The sequence below is a fragment of the Biomphalaria glabrata genome, chromosome 4 (genome assembly GCF_947242115.1).
Source record: "Biomphalaria glabrata chromosome 4, xgBioGlab47.1, whole genome shotgun sequence".
Classification (NCBI taxonomy): Eukaryota; Metazoa; Mollusca; class Gastropoda; family Planorbidae; genus Biomphalaria; species Biomphalaria glabrata.
In genome coordinates, this window is record NC_074714.1 from 54,261,161 (window position 1) to 54,279,798 (window position 18,638).

The following is an 18,638-nucleotide window of genomic DNA, read 5'->3' on the forward strand; positions in this document are numbered from 1 at the left end:
CTGGACAAAATGTCGTCTAGATGTCGTCTAGTCTGTTTACTTGCCATCTTCTCTTTAATCCCAACCATGAAATCGTCTTCACCTGTCTCTTATCTTCTTATATTATTACAGACGTTAATTTAAAAAAAAAAGATAATTACGTCCTACGCTGTTACAACCTAAAAGTACTTTGGGTGTTATAATAGAAAATAATAAGTCTTGCAGGATATCACGTGGCCACAAAGTTTTAGCTGGGATCTACATATCTTGGGCCACAACCAGAGCAAGGTTATAAATACCCAATATATAAACCTCTAGGATACGCCCTAGAGCAATGTACACAGACTGGAGCTTAAAAAAATAAATCTGTTGAGACTTGTTTTACAACATAGGCGGGAAGATCAAAGAGGGAAGTTGCCATTCCTGTATTCTTGATCGTACATCAACGGTTTGAGGACCCTTCCCTACATTCTAAAGTCAGTCAAGAAATCAAAAATACAAAAGTACTGCCCATGAGTTTTGCCTCGGTTATAACAAGTTATATCTAGATCTATGAGTTGTGAAATTTATTATCAGTTCGACATGCTATCTCTCAATACGCTTAACCATGTTGGATTTAGTTTGAGACCCAGTGGTTGAGATTGAGAACAATTTGTTCCGATGGAGAATCGGAATTTCATTTAAAGAGCCATTGGTTCAGTCGGAGAACCAGAATTTCAGTTTGAGAATTAGTGGTTCAGTTGGAGAACCAGAATTTCAGTCTGAGAACCAGTGGTTCAGTTGGAGAACCAGAATTTCAGTCTGAGAACCAGTGGTTCAGTTGGAGAGCCAGAATTTCAGTTTGAGAATTGTGGTTCAGTTGGAGAACCAGAATTTCAGTCTGAGAACCAGTGGTTCAGTTGGAGAACCAGAATTTCAGTTTGAGAATTGTGGTTCAGTTGGAGAGCCGGAGTATCCGTATAACATCCAGTGGTTCAGTTTGAGAACCGGAGTTTCAGTTTAAGAGCCAGTGGTTCAGTTTGAGAACCGGAGTTTCAGCTTAATAGCCAGTGGTTCACCCCTTGCCTTAAAGCTGGAACCTGGTTTTTGGACATAAACCCCTTCAGACGTTGTTATTTTATAGCTACACGCGTAGAGAGAGGGGATGTAAATCATAAACTTAGGATACAGAAGCACGACAGTTTGTCTCAGTTCTAAACCAAGACCCTGACTCATCTCGCTTTCCAATCTACATGACCAGTTCAGTGACATGTCACAAAAAAACAGTAGGCTGTCATTTCCTTTCATCTTCAGTCACCTTTCGGTACTTATCTCAGGGGGAAACAAGTCTGATTGGTAAACAATCAAGGGTGTTAATCATCTCAAAAATAACATTTTCTGACCCGGGGAACACGGAGAGGGCTGTGCAGGAACGTGTTGGCCTGTGTTATCTCCCGTGTCTGCGGGGGGAAAGATAATGTAGTTATTTTACAACGTGTTGATTGTCTGCCCTTGGTCTGCTCCAGAGTCGAACAATGAAAGGCTGGGGGGGAAGAAAAAAAACAACATGGCACTGCCCAGGAAGGTGTAAAAAAAATTTTTAATGGGCGCCAAGCTGTGAGGGGGGGGGGGAACGAGGGCACTCAGAATATCTTAAATATGGGGGCACCTGCCGGACCACTAAAGGAAGCACCAAATTTCAAGGGTTCTAAAATTCGTTCAAGGAGCCCTTTATGAATCAATATCAGTTACTCCATTACATATAACGCTAGGCCTAGTCATTCATTTTGTGCAATGATATGCATCCTACTGTTGCCCTCGTGTTGTACACCTGGTCATGTTAAAAAAAAAAACGGTAATAGTGCATTCTTCATTGCACGCGATACATTTCTCGCCACTGCAATCGACACACTAAAGGCAGTGGTTCTCACATTGTTTTCAATTTTTTTGCCTTAATTTAGATATTTTTTTTCCCGGCCGCCCTCATACTGCTTTTTTTTTTTTTTTTAGAATGACCATAGGCATTTTTATTTTTGCAATAAATAATATTTAAAACAATATAAATATACTTTGGACTAAACAAATGGATGTGAAAATGACTTAGAAACACAACTCTATGTTTATATAAAGTAGATCGAGATGTTTTTTAAGGCCTTGTACAGCAGCAAATATACTGCTAATACAAAACCTTTTTGTCAACTTTAAGCATTTCGGCATAGGTGAAAGCAAAGTATGTACATATATTGCAATATCCAAGACATCATCTGTCAGAGATTTGAGCCACCATGCTCTATTAGAGTAGAACAAAATTGATATACTGTATGAGCAAAATTAAGTGAATACTGCCTTTTTATTTTTTATTTTTTGTTTTTAAAGGAAACCTCAGGAACGGGATGTTAGATCAAAGTAATTCACTTTTTTTGAATATTTTTAGCTTTTTCATTAAGCTCAAAACTGGTTACAAAAATATGCATATTTCTCACAACTTCCAGTAAGGCTCTAGGACATGCTTGTTAAACGCAAAGAACTAGAAGCTACTAAAATGCAGCGTAAATTAGGCTACGCCATGTTTGATTCTTTTTTATTCATTCTTCCCGTAGGACTGCGACAAAATGTTAGATGCCGACTGCACGCAGCATTAAGTCAGAAAAGTGTACGTTTTTCTGCATCTCGTTTTAAGCTGTTGTATATGCGTGCATTATTTTTTTTATTACAGAGCTTATACCAACTCACTAGGTCTGTCTGTCTGTCTGTCTGGTTCAAATTTTGAACACGTAATTTCTTCCACTTTCTCGGATCAAATTGAAACTTCGCAAGATTATTCATTGTCCCTAACAGAACATGAAACATTTTTTTAATTAACCAATTAGTTAATTAAATAGTGGTATTTAATAGTTAATTTTGTCTGACAGCAAAAAAGGGCATAAATCTTATTGAATTGAGAAATATGACTGTATGGAGTTCTTCCCCTTAGTTAATCTTTGTTTTTTTGTTTTCTTTTTAAGTATTTTTTTTTTATTTTGTTTCTTTCATTGTACAACAGAATGCGAATGTAAAGATTGTGTCACGTGACTGGCAATATTTTGATTGGTTATTAACTCTTTCTCTCCGTAATTATTTACCACATTCTGATTGATAGAATCAACGTTTGTATCGTTGGTTAGGAGAGAAAGAGTTAAACAGGAAGCGAGGTAGGTTGGGGATTATTTGCTCGCTCGGCAGCAACTCGACCGCGTGGTCTTGTCAAGGACAGATTAGTTTGGTCTTCATACTTTACGGTCGTGCAACTCAAGAGGCTAAGAGCTGCAAAACGAGGAAGTTGAGAATCCCTGCCGAGGCGGATAGAGTTACATCGATAGCAACAAACTCTAGGAGAAACTGTAGGGCCGATGTGTTAGTTGTTGTTTTTTTCTTCTTCTTCTTGGTGGTAGACCTCGGCCTGTTTGTTTAGTAAACATTGGGGCAATAAATAAATAAATATGGCGTTTTGCTTTATCAGGCAAGGGGGTACGTCAAGGAGGGGGGAGGGGGGGCGCAAGGAGTGTGCGAGCGAGAGAGGGGGGGGGCGAGAAAGTGAAACAGCAAATCTTATGGCGAGTCCAGTTCATCAGATTTAGAACAGACTTCAAACCAACACACACACACACATATCAACACACGCATTCCACAACTCACGCAGTGTGCTGCCGTCTTGACGGACAGCACAGTTATATGAAGACGTCCGCAAGACGTCCCTTCGACACTACTGAACTAAAACATTAGAAATAAAGAGGCGAAGGTGAGGGGAAGCCCTCACCAACCGTGACCTCCGTGTATGTCGAAGGCGCCTCACCAACCGACACCTTTACCCACCACTCCTCCCCCTCCCCAAGCCATCATGGCGCCCGGGCTGTGTACCGTTCACATCAACACTAGAAAATAAGGAGGGGCCATTTTTTTTTTTATCGACAGGGGAGGGAAGGGGTTACAGGGGGGCAGGTAACTGGAGCTCCAACAACTGGCCATTCACTTCTCCAAGAAGTAATTCCCACAATTCCAAGTTAAGGAAGTCCTTTGTCTCCTAATGGTTCTGTCTCGTGATGTTCGCAATCGTAATAAACTGGTGTGTGCGTGTGTGTTTATACACTAATTAATGAACTGGTGTGCGTGTTTAAACACTAATTAATAAACTGGTGTGTGTGTTTAAACACTAGTTACTAAACGGGTGTGTGTGCTTTCTGTCGAGGAAATGTTCTTTTAACCTACAAAAAAGTGCTTTCAGTTTAGATCAGTGATTCCCAGAGTGGTCTATATAGACCCCCAGGGGGGGGGGGGGTCTACGAAAACTTCCAAGGGGTCTACGAGACAAAAAAAAGTTTGGGAACCACTGGTTTAGATGTTGATTGGTAGCTGAAGACAGACGTCAAATCTAGAGTTGCATTGCCTGCAAGAGCTGAGAGGGTATTGTGTTCTATTTGGCAAAACGATTTTCAAAGTCAAAGTAGAATAATAATTCAAACTGAGGGCATGGGCCCGGCATCATCCACTGAATGTAGCGCTCTATTATCTTCCGCTTTGTATGACACATCGCCAATTCGCAAATCACAGCACAACAGTTGGTGAAGTTGACCGGAAGAAAAGAGAGTTTTGGACTGAGTTAGAGGAGAAAAGAAGAGAGAAGAGTAAAGAGAAGAGAACGAGAGAGAAGAAAGAGAAAACGGACTAATGTATCTCTTTACACCTGCCCCTTGCTTGCCCAAGTTCATGAGTTGCATTAAACCTAATATATAAGTGCTGCCCTAAGTTACCGACGCCTACGCAATTTTTTTTTATTTGTGATCATTATCACGATTCCACATTCACTCTATAGGCCCTGTCTTCCAGATTCACTCTATAGGCCCTGTCTTCCAGATTCACTCTATAGGCCATGTCTTCCAGATTCACTCTATAGACCCTGTCTTCCAGATTCACTCTATAGGCCCTGTCGATCACATTCACTCTATAGGCTCTGTCTTCCAGATTCACTCTATAGGCCCTGTCTTCCACATTCACTCTATAGGCCCTGTCTTCCACATTCACTCTATAGGCCCTGTCTTCCAGATTCACTTTATAGGACCTGTCTTCCACATTCACTCTATAGGCCCTGTCTTCCAGATTCACTCTATAGGCCCTGTCTTCCAGATTCACTCTATAGGACCTGTCTTCCAGATTCACTTTATAGGCCCTGTCTTCCACATTCACTCTATAGGCCCTGTCTTCCACATTCACTCTATAGGCCCTGTCTTCCAGATTCACTCTATAGGACCTGTCTTCCAGATTCACTCTATAGGCCCTGTCTTCCAGATTCACTCTATAGGCCCTGTCTTCCAGATTCACTCTATAGGCCCTGTCGATCACATTCACTCTATAGGCCCTGTCTTCCAGATTCACTCTATAGGCCCTGTCTTCCAGATTCACTCTATTGGCCCTGTCTTCCAGATTCACTCTATAGGCCCTGTCTTCCAGATTCACTCTATAGGCCATGTCGATCACATTCACTCTATAGGCCCTGTCTTCCAGATGCAGACACACAATGAACTGTCCCAGTAGAGCGACCTTACTGCTGTATCAAAAGGACGCCACATGTTGCCAACACTTTGGCCATCTTAAAGTCCACTCTGCATCTGAGGAGTTCATCACATTCAGGTCTAATGGATCCACTACTTCAGCAAACTTAGACACGTCAAGACAGGTTAAAGTGAGGAGAGAGAAATGAGCTGAGAGAAGAGAGGGACCAAGAAAGTCTCTTATTTGAAACCAAGAAAGTATATTATTTGAAACCAAGAAAGTATATTATTTGAAACCAAGAAAGTATATTATTTGAAACCAAGAAAGTATATTATTTGAAACCAAGAAAGTCTCTTATTTGAAACCAAGAATGTCTCTTGTTGGAGACCAAGAATGTCTCTTATTTAAACCAAGAATGTCTCTTATTTAAACCAAGAATGTCTCTTATTTAAACCAAGAATGTCTCTTATTTGAAACCAAGAATGTCTCTTGTTGGAGACCAAGAATGTCTCTTATCTGAAACCAAGAATGTCTCTTGTTGGAGACCAAGAATGTCATTTATTAAGTTCTTAATCCATTTTCATCTCCCTTTTACTCCTTATTGATCCCCTGCCCCCCCCCCCCCAATTTCTCTCACTCTATTGCTCCCTAGTTCTCTAACTCTCTCTCTCTCCTTATAGGCCTATATCTCCCTATCTCTTTCCTTTTATATATATATATATATATATATATATATATATATATATATATATATATATATATATATATCCCCTTGTCTCTCTACCAGTCTCTCACTCCCTCCCTCTCTTTCTCTCTCCATATCGCTATCTCCCTCTCGTTCCCTATTTCTCTCTCTCTCTCTCCTCCTCCTCTGACTCCTTATCTTTGAACTAAAAAACAAATCCATCTAGTTTTTTTCCTTTATAAACACAAATGGTTGCTAAAGACTTACCTTTGTGTGAAGATTTCCTAGATATCAGAGAGAAACTCCTGGACAGCCTGTTCGAGTATTTCTCCATCTCTGCTCCTACTCCCACAGAGGGATGGGAAACAACGAAATGTCTTTAACAAAAAAAACAAAAAAAAAAACTTTGACCTCACTGCGGCGTAGATCTACGTCCCAGCAGCTGCCCTGGCGTATCAAGTGGACGCCATTCCTCGTGCTTTTATGTAGTAATCCAAGAAAAGTGAAGTCCGTCACTATGGCAACAGTATTCCATCCACGCAGTGAATTAACTCAACAATCCACAGTTTGGTTTCGTCCCAAAATCGAGCTAATTCGAAATGTGTTCCAGATAATCTAAATAACCCGTAGCCATTTGGGGGGAGAAATATAAATAAATACAATTTAAAAAAAAACTGACAAATATAATGTTTTTAGGTATTATGGTTTCTGGTTAATTTCTTTAGGTATTATGGTTTCTGGTTAATTTCTTTAGGTATTGTGGTTTCTGGTTAACTTCTTTAGGTATTATGGTTTCTGGTTAATTTCTTTAGCTATTGTGATATCTGGTTAATTTCTTTAGGTATCATGATCTCTGGTTATGGGAGCACTCAAAGGAGACATAAGAATAACACACACATAGATTTTTCTTTATTGCTTTTCCCTAATCGTTGGCACTTGCCTCAGAACGCAAGAGGTCGTAACGTTGGTATTTATTAACTTACATTTCAGAACAACTTGCTTTAAAATTTCACGTCAATGAAAGCTTCAACGCCAAAATAGACAATTTCACGTCAATGAAAGCTTCAACGCCAAAATAGACAATTTCACGTCAATGAAAGCTTCAACGCCAAAATAGACAATTTCACGTCAATGAAAGCTTCAACGCCAAAATAGACAATTTCACGTCAATGAAAGCTTCAACGCCAAAATAGACAATTTCACGTCAATGAAAGCTTCAACGCCAAAATAGACAATTTCACGTCAATGAAAGCTTCAACGCCAAAATAGACAATTTCACGTCAATGAAAACTTCAACGCCAAAATAGACAATTTCACGTCAATGAAAGCTTCAACGCCAAAATAGACAATTACACGTCAATGAAAGCTTCAACGCCAAAATAGACAATTTCACGTCAATGAAAGCTTCAACGCCAAAATAGACAATTTCACGTCAATGAAAGCTTCAACGCCAAAATAGACAATTTCACGTCAATGAAAGCTTCAACGCCAAAATAGACAATTTCACGTCAATGAAAGCTTCAACGCCAAAATAGACAATTTCACGTCAATGAAAGCTTCAACGCCAAAATAGACAATTTCACGTCAATGAAAGCTTCAACGCCAAAATAAACACTATCTTCTTGAATGAAGCGGTAGGATGCTCTTATACCAGTCTAGTCTACACGATACTGTCACCCGGTTTAATCCCCCAATAAAGAAAGAGCACATAAAACTATTAAAACACTGTTTCGGATAATGGACCTCATTCACCAATCGTAAACAAACAACATTTAGCCACGTGGTGCTCTATCTCTTCCATATAATTTACGATCTCATGTTTAATTCATGATTGTTGTCACGTGACAGTATTTTTCATAGCTTTATCAATAAGATCACGTGACTAAATGTTGTTTGTTTACGATTGGTGAATGAGGTCCATTAGTAAATGTACACCTTTTCGTACCTTTCAATGGTCATCTATGTCCACGGTTAACGAGGGTGTCATGTGGCAAACACAACGCCCAACCGCCTTTACTTTCCCCCCAGCGTATGTCTTGTACCCATCAGAGTTGGGTGGACTCGAAGGCGCCCCATAAAATTCCGAGGTTAAAAAACCCCACTCTTCACCTGGCTTCAAACTCGAAACGCCTCGGTTCGGTAGCCAAGCGCTTTATCAACCAGCCACCACCCTCGGTTAAAGAGAAGATAAAAAATACCTACACTACACAGTTAGTATAATTTCCTTTTATTTTTCCTTAAACGGAAGAGGAAAATATTTTAAAATTTATAACATTGTATAGCACAGCACTGTATACAACAATAGTGGTGCTGTACCGAAGTCAGTATATAAAGTCGTTCATGCTAAGGACGAGTTCATTACACCCTTCTCCTTGTTACACGAACACAACACTAATAAATGAAACAGGCCTACACATCTAGAGTAGAACACAACACCACGGGCGTGTCTGACAAACGCGATCATAAGACCCTGCACTTTAGAGACTTCATTACACGCCCATGTGTTAAGAAATGCTTCTTTTTGTAGATTCCGAAGTCCAAAAATAAAATACAGAGAAGCTCATTGGATAGAATCTAGAAATCTATGTCACGAAATCCTGAAAGCGTTTGTTCCAAGAACGACTATGGTTCCAGAGAGCCTGCACTAGTAGATCTATGCATTGTTTCTAGATACATTGTTTCTACATCTTATATCGGTGTCAGCGGTGAGGGCATTGTCTACGTATGCACCATACTGACACTAAATTATCTATTTACAGCATAATGCTGCTTATACTGTCCGTGGGATAGAAAGACTCAAGAGAGAGAATGGTGAATGGTGAAATGGTCAGAGAGAAAGAAAGACAGACAAACTTGTATACACTTCGTCTTCTAATCGTTGTCTAACACAGTGTTTCCCAAACTGTGTTCTGCGGAGCCCCAGTGTTTCACGAGGCCTGAATAGGTATTCCACGAACTACTGGAATACCTTGGGAAACAATCTCTCTAACAAAAAATAAGCAAAGGTGTTCCGCTAAATACTCAGAATGTGCGAAGTGTTCCGTTAAGGAAAAAGTTTGGGAACCACTGGTCTAACATACGACCACCTAAACTTACACAATTTATGATGCGTAACAAATTTTTTTAAAATTATTCGTTCTTTTTGGGAAGCTTTAATTTAATAAGATTCTGTGCCTACTTATAGATCTATATACATATGGTATAAATATAGTTATACATATGACATACATATGATATAAATATAGTTATACATATGATATAGATATAATATTAATATTTTTATAAATATGACATACGTATAAAGTTATAATATACACTTGTGTTTCTGTAATAGGTTAGTTTACTTTTTTTTTTTTTTTTTGTACAAAATGGCATCTCTAAATTAGATTCTACACTGATCTACATAATTTCTTTAGTTTGTACACAAAAAATAACTGGACCTATCTATAAAGAAACGTCTGTGTACAGATCTAGATCTAGAATCCACCAAGTGCACTACCTTGTTTCACGACTTCCATCAGAAGCACAGCATTAGGCACATATTGTTCACACGACAACTGTTACGCAAGTACGATCCTAGTGGTCATCCCGCGTTTCCTTTGCACTTCCTCGCACATTTTTACGCTCCGTTAATACACACACTCGCGCGCGCATCACAAGAATAGAAAGATGACGTAAGGACTATCGCCTGCACTACGTCGAGATGTGCAGACGTACTGGGAGAGGTTGTAAAGGGGAAAGTTTTACAACCACTTCACGTCTGCGCATCTTGTGCAAGGGGGGGGGGAGTGGAGGGGGCGAAGTGGCCGAAAAATTCGTGGGCATGGGGGTGGGGGGGGTGTGAATGGGACACGGTGGAGTGGGAAGTTCAAGCGAGACCAAAAGTTAGCCTCCCCACGTCTGCTCTCTTTACTCGCCTTCAACACTTCCCGCCTAATCAGCAGAGGCGCTCGAAAGTTATGACATCCTGAAGGACTTGGCCAATGCGCGGGGAAGGATTGGAGTTAGGTAACGTAGCGGATGTCAAACCTGAAGGCAGGGACTGGCAACACAGCGAATGCCAAATGTTTTGAAGATTCCTGCCATGCCAGGTGTTAAAATTCTTTTATTCTCAGCATTTTAGATTCCATTTTTTTATTTTACCAGATTTACATGTATTTAAAAAGAATCTATTTTTTAAAACCAGATTATATAGTTCGTCCATCGTGGTTCGATGATGACCACTTTGTCATGCAGGGGGGCTGAGGGCTTTGCGCTGGTGTATGCCTCCTCAATTTTTTTACCAGATTTACATGAATTTAAATAAAATCTATTTTTTTTAACCAGACCCACGCGCATATAAGTAGAATCTTTTTTATTTATTTTTTTACCAGATCTACACATGTGGAAGAAGAATCTATTATGTTTTTCCCTCTCCCTTGAAATTTAGATTTACTAGCAAATTAAGAAAACTGAAGTAATTTACTGGTTCTATAAGTGATTGCTCAACACCCCAACAGGAATCGACTATTAAGTCACTATTATATATATTTGTTTTGCCTAGTTCCTTCCTGACTTTAACCACATTAGAATAATTTATGCTACAAATATTATTTCCCTGATAATAATAAATAAAAAATAAGTCTTGGTACAGTCGTTAGGTAAAAGAACGGTCCCAAAGCTTTGTTTCACAGGGCAGATGCTGATCCTAGATGGTTGTTTTTTTTTTTAACACAAACTTTTGATATAGATAAGTGTACATTGTAACGTTAGTCTATGCAAGGGCAATCACTCGTTAAGCAGACTTAAAGACAGACTACGAGCACAATGGTTCCCAACCGTTTTTCCATAACGGAACTCATTGCGAATTCTGAGTATTTAACGGAACATTTTTTTTTTTTTAGAGAGAGATTAATTCACCTAGTGGACTAATAGTTAATTACTCCAGTAGTTCGCGGAACCCATATTCAGGCCTCGCGCAACACTAGGGTTCCGCGGAACAAAGTTTGGGAAACACTGCTAGCATATTTCTTTTTATGTTTCGGTGTAAAAAATCAAAGACTTGACATTGCTTATAGTCAAACTAATCATACTGACATTTGTTTTGGATTAACATGGATGGATCGAAACGGATGGCAAGTTTTACAAACAAATAAATAGACATAATCATACAACATATGTGGACTTTGTCTTTGAGCGTTGCAATAGCCTCGGTTCGTACTTATGACAACGAAATAGCATGGTGAACAATGGAATAGCAATAAATGTCCAGTGTATACCGGGGAGCTTTTGTTAGGTGCAGAGATAACAAGAGTTCCTCTTTCTAAATAATAATAATAATAATTTAACTCTTCAAGTAGAAATCACGAAAAGATTGGACACACAATTTTAACACACGGTGTAACTTAATTTTCAAAAATATGTTCGCAAATGTTGATTTAATATGAAGCTTGAAACTTATTGACTGATCTTGCTTATTATCTTCTCTTCTCTTTCCCAAGAAAGAATCAGAATCTTCTATTGGAAATATTCCTGCTTATTTGTAACTTCCATGAGCTGTTTTTGGTCTATTGGGGAAATACTGTTGTTTCACGAAATGAAAACATTCATAGTTTATAAAAATGAAAACAACATAGAAATTGACACCTAAGTGACAGTAGTAATAATCCAGGTTTTGTCAAGTGTTAGCTATATACTTCAAGTGTAAAATGTTTGGAGATGGGTTCAAAAACGTACAGAACAACTCCAACTGAAAAGAGGCACACATAATTATTTCGTCTGATAGCAAATCGTCTGTCAAGTCTGTACGTTTGTTTGTATGTTTGTTTTTTCTTTGTGCCTTTCTTTCTTCTAGGACTGCCAGACATCTGAGAGAAAGCATCTTTCAAAATACAAGATTCAAGGCCATTACTGAAGCGATACAACATTTCAAAGTCTGGTGTGCCGGTGGGTTTCGTCTGATGTGTTTCTAAGCTTTGTCTAGTGTGCCTACAATCAAAGATTGATGTGTCTATAAGCACAGTTTGATGTGTCTATAAGCACAGTTTGAGGTGTCTATAACAGGGGTTCTCAACCTGTGGGTCGCGACCCCCTTGGGGGTCGATTGAGAATTTGCCAGGGGTCGCCTAAGACCATCGGAAACATGGATTGTTTTTGTCTATTCTTCTGTTGCTGTATGTGTGTGAGGGGGGGGGTCGCGGCAGAGTGGGGGGGGGGGGGGTTGTAATAAGGGGTCGCCGAGCTTAAAAGGTTGAGAACCGCTGGTCTATAAGCACAGTTTGATGTGTCTATAAGCTTCATGTCTTCTATGCCTTAATTATTTTTAACCCTTCCATTCTGAACTTAATGGGTCACCACTTGTATGTTGAACTTTGACCTGCTGAAATACTGTTCAATGTTGATTTTGAAGATAATCACGAGAACTTGAACTATAAGCTGTTACAGCCACAACGTATGTAAAATATAAAGCAAATTGTAAGGAGTATGTATGTATTGTATGTATGTCCCGTATAAGAATCCAAACCGTTTGATCAATCTTGTTAAATTTGGTATGAATATTGTAAAAAAAAAAATGTTTTACATGTTTCGGATGTTCCTTCAGAGTTGAAGATAGTTTACTTCCTGGTCCAAACCTCCCACAGGACGACGGGGGATGGGAGCGGGCAGGGTTTGAACCATAGACCGTCGATAAATCCGAACGACAGTCCAGCGCGCAAACCGCACGACCAGGCAGCCATCCTGATTCCTTAGATCATGGCGGAGACTGTAGTGTATGTTCAATGATCCTCCTACAACCCGGAAGCCCTAAAAATTAAATTTAAAAAATAGCTAATTGTACCTTTATATGAGAACCAAACTTTTCAAATATTCCGGTAAACCCGTTTTCACAGTATTTTATGTTGGATATGAATATGTCGATTGAACGGGTAAACCTATTTTCACACTCTACTTTTACTTTCGTGACAAATAAAATATTTTAAAAAAGTGATGGAAACATTATCGATGTTTGACATACATTTAAATCCAATCCAGTATATAAGTGATACCCAAACTAAGGAGCGCCTACCACGGGTAATATCAATCTACCATCAATATATATATATATATACCATTGGTACCCGCTGGGTGCCATTTTGTAGTATCTCAATCATTCTATATTCGGGATGAAACATGTTCTTTTTAGGTAACTGATTAACACTGCTCCATAGAAACTGATCAATGATGCAGTATTGAGACAGATAAAAATGAACATTAGCTGGGGAAAGTAAACGCGGTTGGTCGTTGTGCTGGCCGCATGACATCCTCTGTGCTATAAATCTCACCCAGTTTTACCAAGACCAACTTGTCAACTTTTTGTGTTGTCTCGTTAAAAAAATGCCCTCCAGCCTTGCACACGTCCGACCCCCTTCAAGTTGGACATCCAGTGTGTTTATCTTGGACGTCCAAACTGTCCAGTAGTCACGTTCTTCTAACAGATAGTTAATGGGGAGGGGGAGAACATGGGGGGGGGGGGAAGAGGAGTGTACCAGGTATTTCAAAGAAGCAGGTCACACCTAAGCCCAAGAGGTCAGTCAGTAAAGAGGGCTATTCGAATCTTTAAAAAAAATTTGTTTAATAGTAACATGCAAAATATAAAAAAACAACTTTTTAGCTATAAATCAATACGTTAATATTTGTTTTATATACTAGATATCAAACTATATCTACAAATTATCACTAATTAATGAAGTAACTGGTTAAGGCTTTGATGAATTCATACTTTGTCAAGAACAACGAATAATTGTGCACTTTCAATTTGGTCCGAGAATGGGAAGTGGGAGAATGAATGCTGTACCAGACATAGAGACTGAGTTAATACAAGCTTTGCAACAAAATGCCAAATTGTTTTGCTCAGACTTGCAACGCGTTGCCTGAATGATACGGACCTCTTGAGTGAACATAAAGACTTAGGCTTAGCGCGTTACAAACGTCTGTTGTAACAGAATATCTTACAGAGCGACTGGGTGCTGTACCTAGACCAGTCGGAATAGAAGGCCTCAACACTGACCTGCGACATCACAACCTGTGGGCACTTTAGACCCATAGATCGATGCCACGTCACATGTCTGTACGATATGGCAACAAGGTATTGGTCTCCACTGCCCACGGGTTGCGACACTCGCCTCTCTTGATATCCTGCTAAAAACAGCCGCTGACCGGCAAAAGTGAAGGGATTTCGTTACGCGAACCGTCACAGCACACCCCTAAGACCAAAGTCAAGGGACAGATGAAAAATCAGACATCGAAAGATCTCTTAATTTTTTGTTTTGGTACCGGAAGTCACCTTTCGGCGTCGAAGCTGGAAGACAAATTGTAACAATTTCCTGTTCTCATTTCCATGGCAACATTGACGCGTACACCAAGTGACAGTCCGCAACTTATAAAAAAAAGAAACAAGACCTAGGCCAATAATGTTTTGGTCAAGACTGAATGACCACTCTGACTCCCTTCTATCAATTTAAATTAAATCTTCACCTTTATTATTTTTTTCAAAAGATGATAATCAATGTTCATACTGAGAGTCGTCTGCCCTCCACACACACACAAGCGACATACAAGTGACTTAACTCTTTCTCTCCGTAATTATTTTCCAACGTTTCGAAGGAATTCTCCATTTTGTTCATTACTATCTCACTGCCCCTGTTATAATTAAGCTTCAATAGCTTTGTTGTTTGTTATCAGACAATGTTGTATTTTGGGTATAGAATTAAAGGGGAATGCATGCTCTTTTTATATAACGCAAAGTCCAATTTCTAAAATTAAACATTCATTTAATTTAATGAGATCAAATCAACGATGGTATCGTCGATTAGGAGAGAAAGAGTTTAAAAAAAGGGGAAATTAAAAAAACAGAACCAGAACAAGAACGAAATAAAACAAAACGAATCAAGTGTGTGATGTCCGGCAGATATTCTAATTAAAATGATAGATCACAAACGCAGAAATGAAGACGTGACCAGGTCGAAAGTTGTTTTTTAAATGGCAGGAACAGTGATGATATTCTACTTCTTTCTTTTTTTTTAAGGGGTCAAGGCCGTGGGAGAGAGGTGAGGGAGTAAAGGGATGCTGGGAACGGAAGAAAGGAAATTGTTATCCAACACTTTATATAAACATCACAAAGAATGGGGCTGGGGTGGGGGGAGGGGAGGTTATTTGATGGAACGAAAAGGTGGGATGGAGTGTCTCAAAGAGAAAGAAAACCCGCAAAAAGCGAATTCCACGGTCTCAATAACCTCGTTTTGGGTGAGATCGCGCGGTTGAATTTTAAACAGTTCCGGAAGTCAGGATAAGGAGTGCCTGTAGTAAGCTGACCCAGTTGAGCCACAGGCCTGTGAATCCGGCTCATCACTGGCTGGCCATACTAAGATCTATTGTGTCTCACTGGGGGCTGGATGTATTCTTATAAGCGAGGATAAAGAACAAATTAAAAACATAATATATAAAAGGTTTGACAAGGTCAAAAGCTGTCCAAGTTAGCCACTAGGTAAGTTAATGTATCAAAGAAATAAAGTCAATAGAGTTTCATTATTTTGTTGTTGTTGTTTTTTTCACTTAATTCATATTGCTAATCCAACAAATCCCAAACATTAATACAAACACAACGTCCCTAAGACATGTTGCAAACTCAACAAATCCCAAACATTAATACAAACACAACGTCCCTAAGACATGTTGCAAACTCAACAAATCCCAAACATTAATACAAACACAACGTCCCTAAGACATGTTACAAACTCAACAAATCCCAAACATTAATACAAACACAACGTCCCTAAGACATATGTTACAAACTCAACAAATCCCAAACATTAATACAAACACAACGTCCCTAAGACATGTTGCAAACTCAACAAATCCCAAACATTAATACAAACACAACGTCCCTAAGACATATGTTACAAACCCAACAAATCCCAAACTTTAATACAAACACAACGTCCCTAAGACATATGTGACAAACTCAACAAATCCCTAACATTAATACAAAGACAACGTTCCTAAGACATATGTGACAAACTCAACAAATCCCAAACATTAATACAAAGACAACGTTCCTAAGACATATGTGACAAACTCAACAAATCCCTAACATTAATACAAACACAACGTGTTATTTTATAAACTCAACAAATCCCAAACATTAATACAAACACAACGTGTTATTTTATAAACTCAACAAATCCCAAACATTAATACAAACACAACGTGTTATTTTATAAACTCAACAAATCCCAAACATTAATACAAACACAACGTGTTATGTTACACACTGAACAAATTCCAAACATTAATACAAACACAACGTGTTATTTTATAAATTCAACAAATCCCAAACATTAATACAAACACAACGTGTTATGTTACACACTGAACAAATTCCAAACATTAATACAAACACAACGTGTTATTTTATAAACTCAACAAATCCCAAACATTAATACAAATTGAACAAATCCCAAACATTAATACAAACACAATGTGTTATTTTACAAACTCAACAAATCCCAAACATTAATACAAACACAACGTGTTATTTTACAAACTCAACAAATCCCAAACATTAATACAAACACAACGTGTTATTTTACAAACTCAACAAATCCCAAACATTAATACAAACACAACGTGTTATTTTACAAACTCAACAAATCCCAAACATTAATACAAACTCAACAAATCCCAAACATTAATACAAACACAACGTGTTATTTTACAAACTCAACAAATCCCAAACATTAATACAAACACAACGTGTTATTTTACAAACTCAACAAATCCCAAACATTAATACAAACACAACGTGTTATTTTACAAACTCAACAAATCCCAAACATTAATACAAACTCAACAAATCCCAAACATTAATACAAACTCAACAAATCCCAAACATTAATACAAACACAACGTGTTATTTTACAAACTGAACAAATCCCAAACATTAATACAAACACAACGTGTTATTTTACAAACTCAACAAATCCACCAACAAGCAACCCTTCCCCTTTTTCTTAAAAAAAAAAAAAAAACGTCCCAGAATACCGTTCGCTCATTCATGTTTTTTTTTTCTCTTTCCCTTCCTACACAAGCACATTACACACACACACCGATACACTTGTACAATAGTTTTGCATTGCTCAAGACAAAACTTCTTGTGTACAATCAAATACAAAGCCCACCAGCGCCCCTCCTGTCAAGCAAGACTCTGGCTTAATTGGTTGTTTGAAGTATTGAGCAGAGTGGCCAGTGCAGACCACACCCAATGCTACAGGCTTGTTAGAGACTGGTATAAACTTGTATTAACATGTTTTTGAGTCTGTTAATGATGTCCTTAGGACGATCACAGTTTCTGATGGTCCGACTAGTTACTGATGGCACGGCTACAGTTACTAATAGTACGGCTACACTTTCTGATGGCACGGCTACAGTTACTGATGGCACGGCTACAGTCAGGGCCGGTCTTAGGGCACTGCAACCTATGCGGCCGCAGTGGGCCCCGCACTTTCATAGGCCCCGCGCTAACACTAGTTGTAAATTATGAAATTAAACCATTATAATTATAACAGTGTTTCCATGGCCTCCTCATCCCATATGCTAGGACAAATTTGTACAAATACTCCTTCTTCCCTAGTGCTATTAGAGCATGGAATGGGTTGCCTGAGCTAGCCAGGAAAACCAGTGACGCGTAGGACGTAAACATCTTCTTTTTTGAAGTAACGTCTGTATTATATAAGAAGAAGAAATTGCAAAGTATACGAGAAAAAAAAGTCATGAAAATCTCCTGAAATTATTACATTATCCTAAAAACTCATAAAAAATGACCTTAAAAATAAACAAAATTGTCATTTTAGGGTGTCATTAAATATGGGAAACGCCGATCTCAATCTACAAGGCAGATGTGAATGTTTATTAATTATTCGTTGGAAAACTACCTTCTCTTGTAGACCGTGATTTTACACTTAGTAAAATATGAATCAAATGCAATGACGAATTAATTTTATTACGAATTTCTTAATTTTCACTTATTATCCTTATCCCTACCCAGACAAGGCCCCGCGCTAGCCGTTTCGCATAGGGCCCCGCAATCTGTAGGACCGGCCCTGGCTACAGTTACTGATGTCGCGGGCTATCAAAGAAACATCGAAACATATTAACATAAAAGCCGAAGTCATTCCCCCCAACACAATAAGTAGGGACGTGAGATTTGTAATGTGTTATTATTATTTAGTTCTGCCCTGTCGTAGCCTATATGTCATTCTATCAAAATACGTGAACATTCGTGGACAATGTCCACTTGTTGGTGACTTAACGTAAGAATAGGTCACTATTTTCTTACATGCTTCGTACCAACTTATTTACTTTTTGTTCTCTTTAGAATGGGAAAGTATTTGGATTGTTTGTAAGTCAAGTAGTTAACAAAAGATAATAACAATATTTTAAAAAATCCAAGTTA

The 18,638-nt window shown here is 38.6% G+C and overlaps 1 protein-coding gene across 8 annotated transcripts in view; it reads right to left on the reverse strand.

Moving 5' to 3' along the window:
- The window catches only part of LOC106074422 (uncharacterized), a 126,257-nt gene that overhangs the window by 42,125 nt on the left and 65,494 nt on the right, over nucleotides 1-18,638 (reverse strand). Inside the window, exons 1-2 of one of the 8 annotated variants that reach the window (XM_056025561.1) lie at nucleotides 9,669-9,907; nucleotides 6,437-6,784 (exon numbers count right to left, since the gene is read on the reverse strand). The exons of 5 other annotated variants lie outside the window; for them this stretch is intronic. In XM_056025561.1, coding sequence (XP_055881536.1) covers nucleotides 6,437-6,503 — 67 coding nt within the window. In that variant the 5' untranslated portion in view covers nucleotides 6,504-6,784; nucleotides 9,669-9,907. Of the gene's footprint in view, nucleotides 1-6,436; nucleotides 6,785-9,668; nucleotides 9,908-18,638 lie in introns of those variants that run through there. 2 more of the 8 variants (XM_056025560.1, XM_056025565.1) reach the window with 2 other exon arrangements.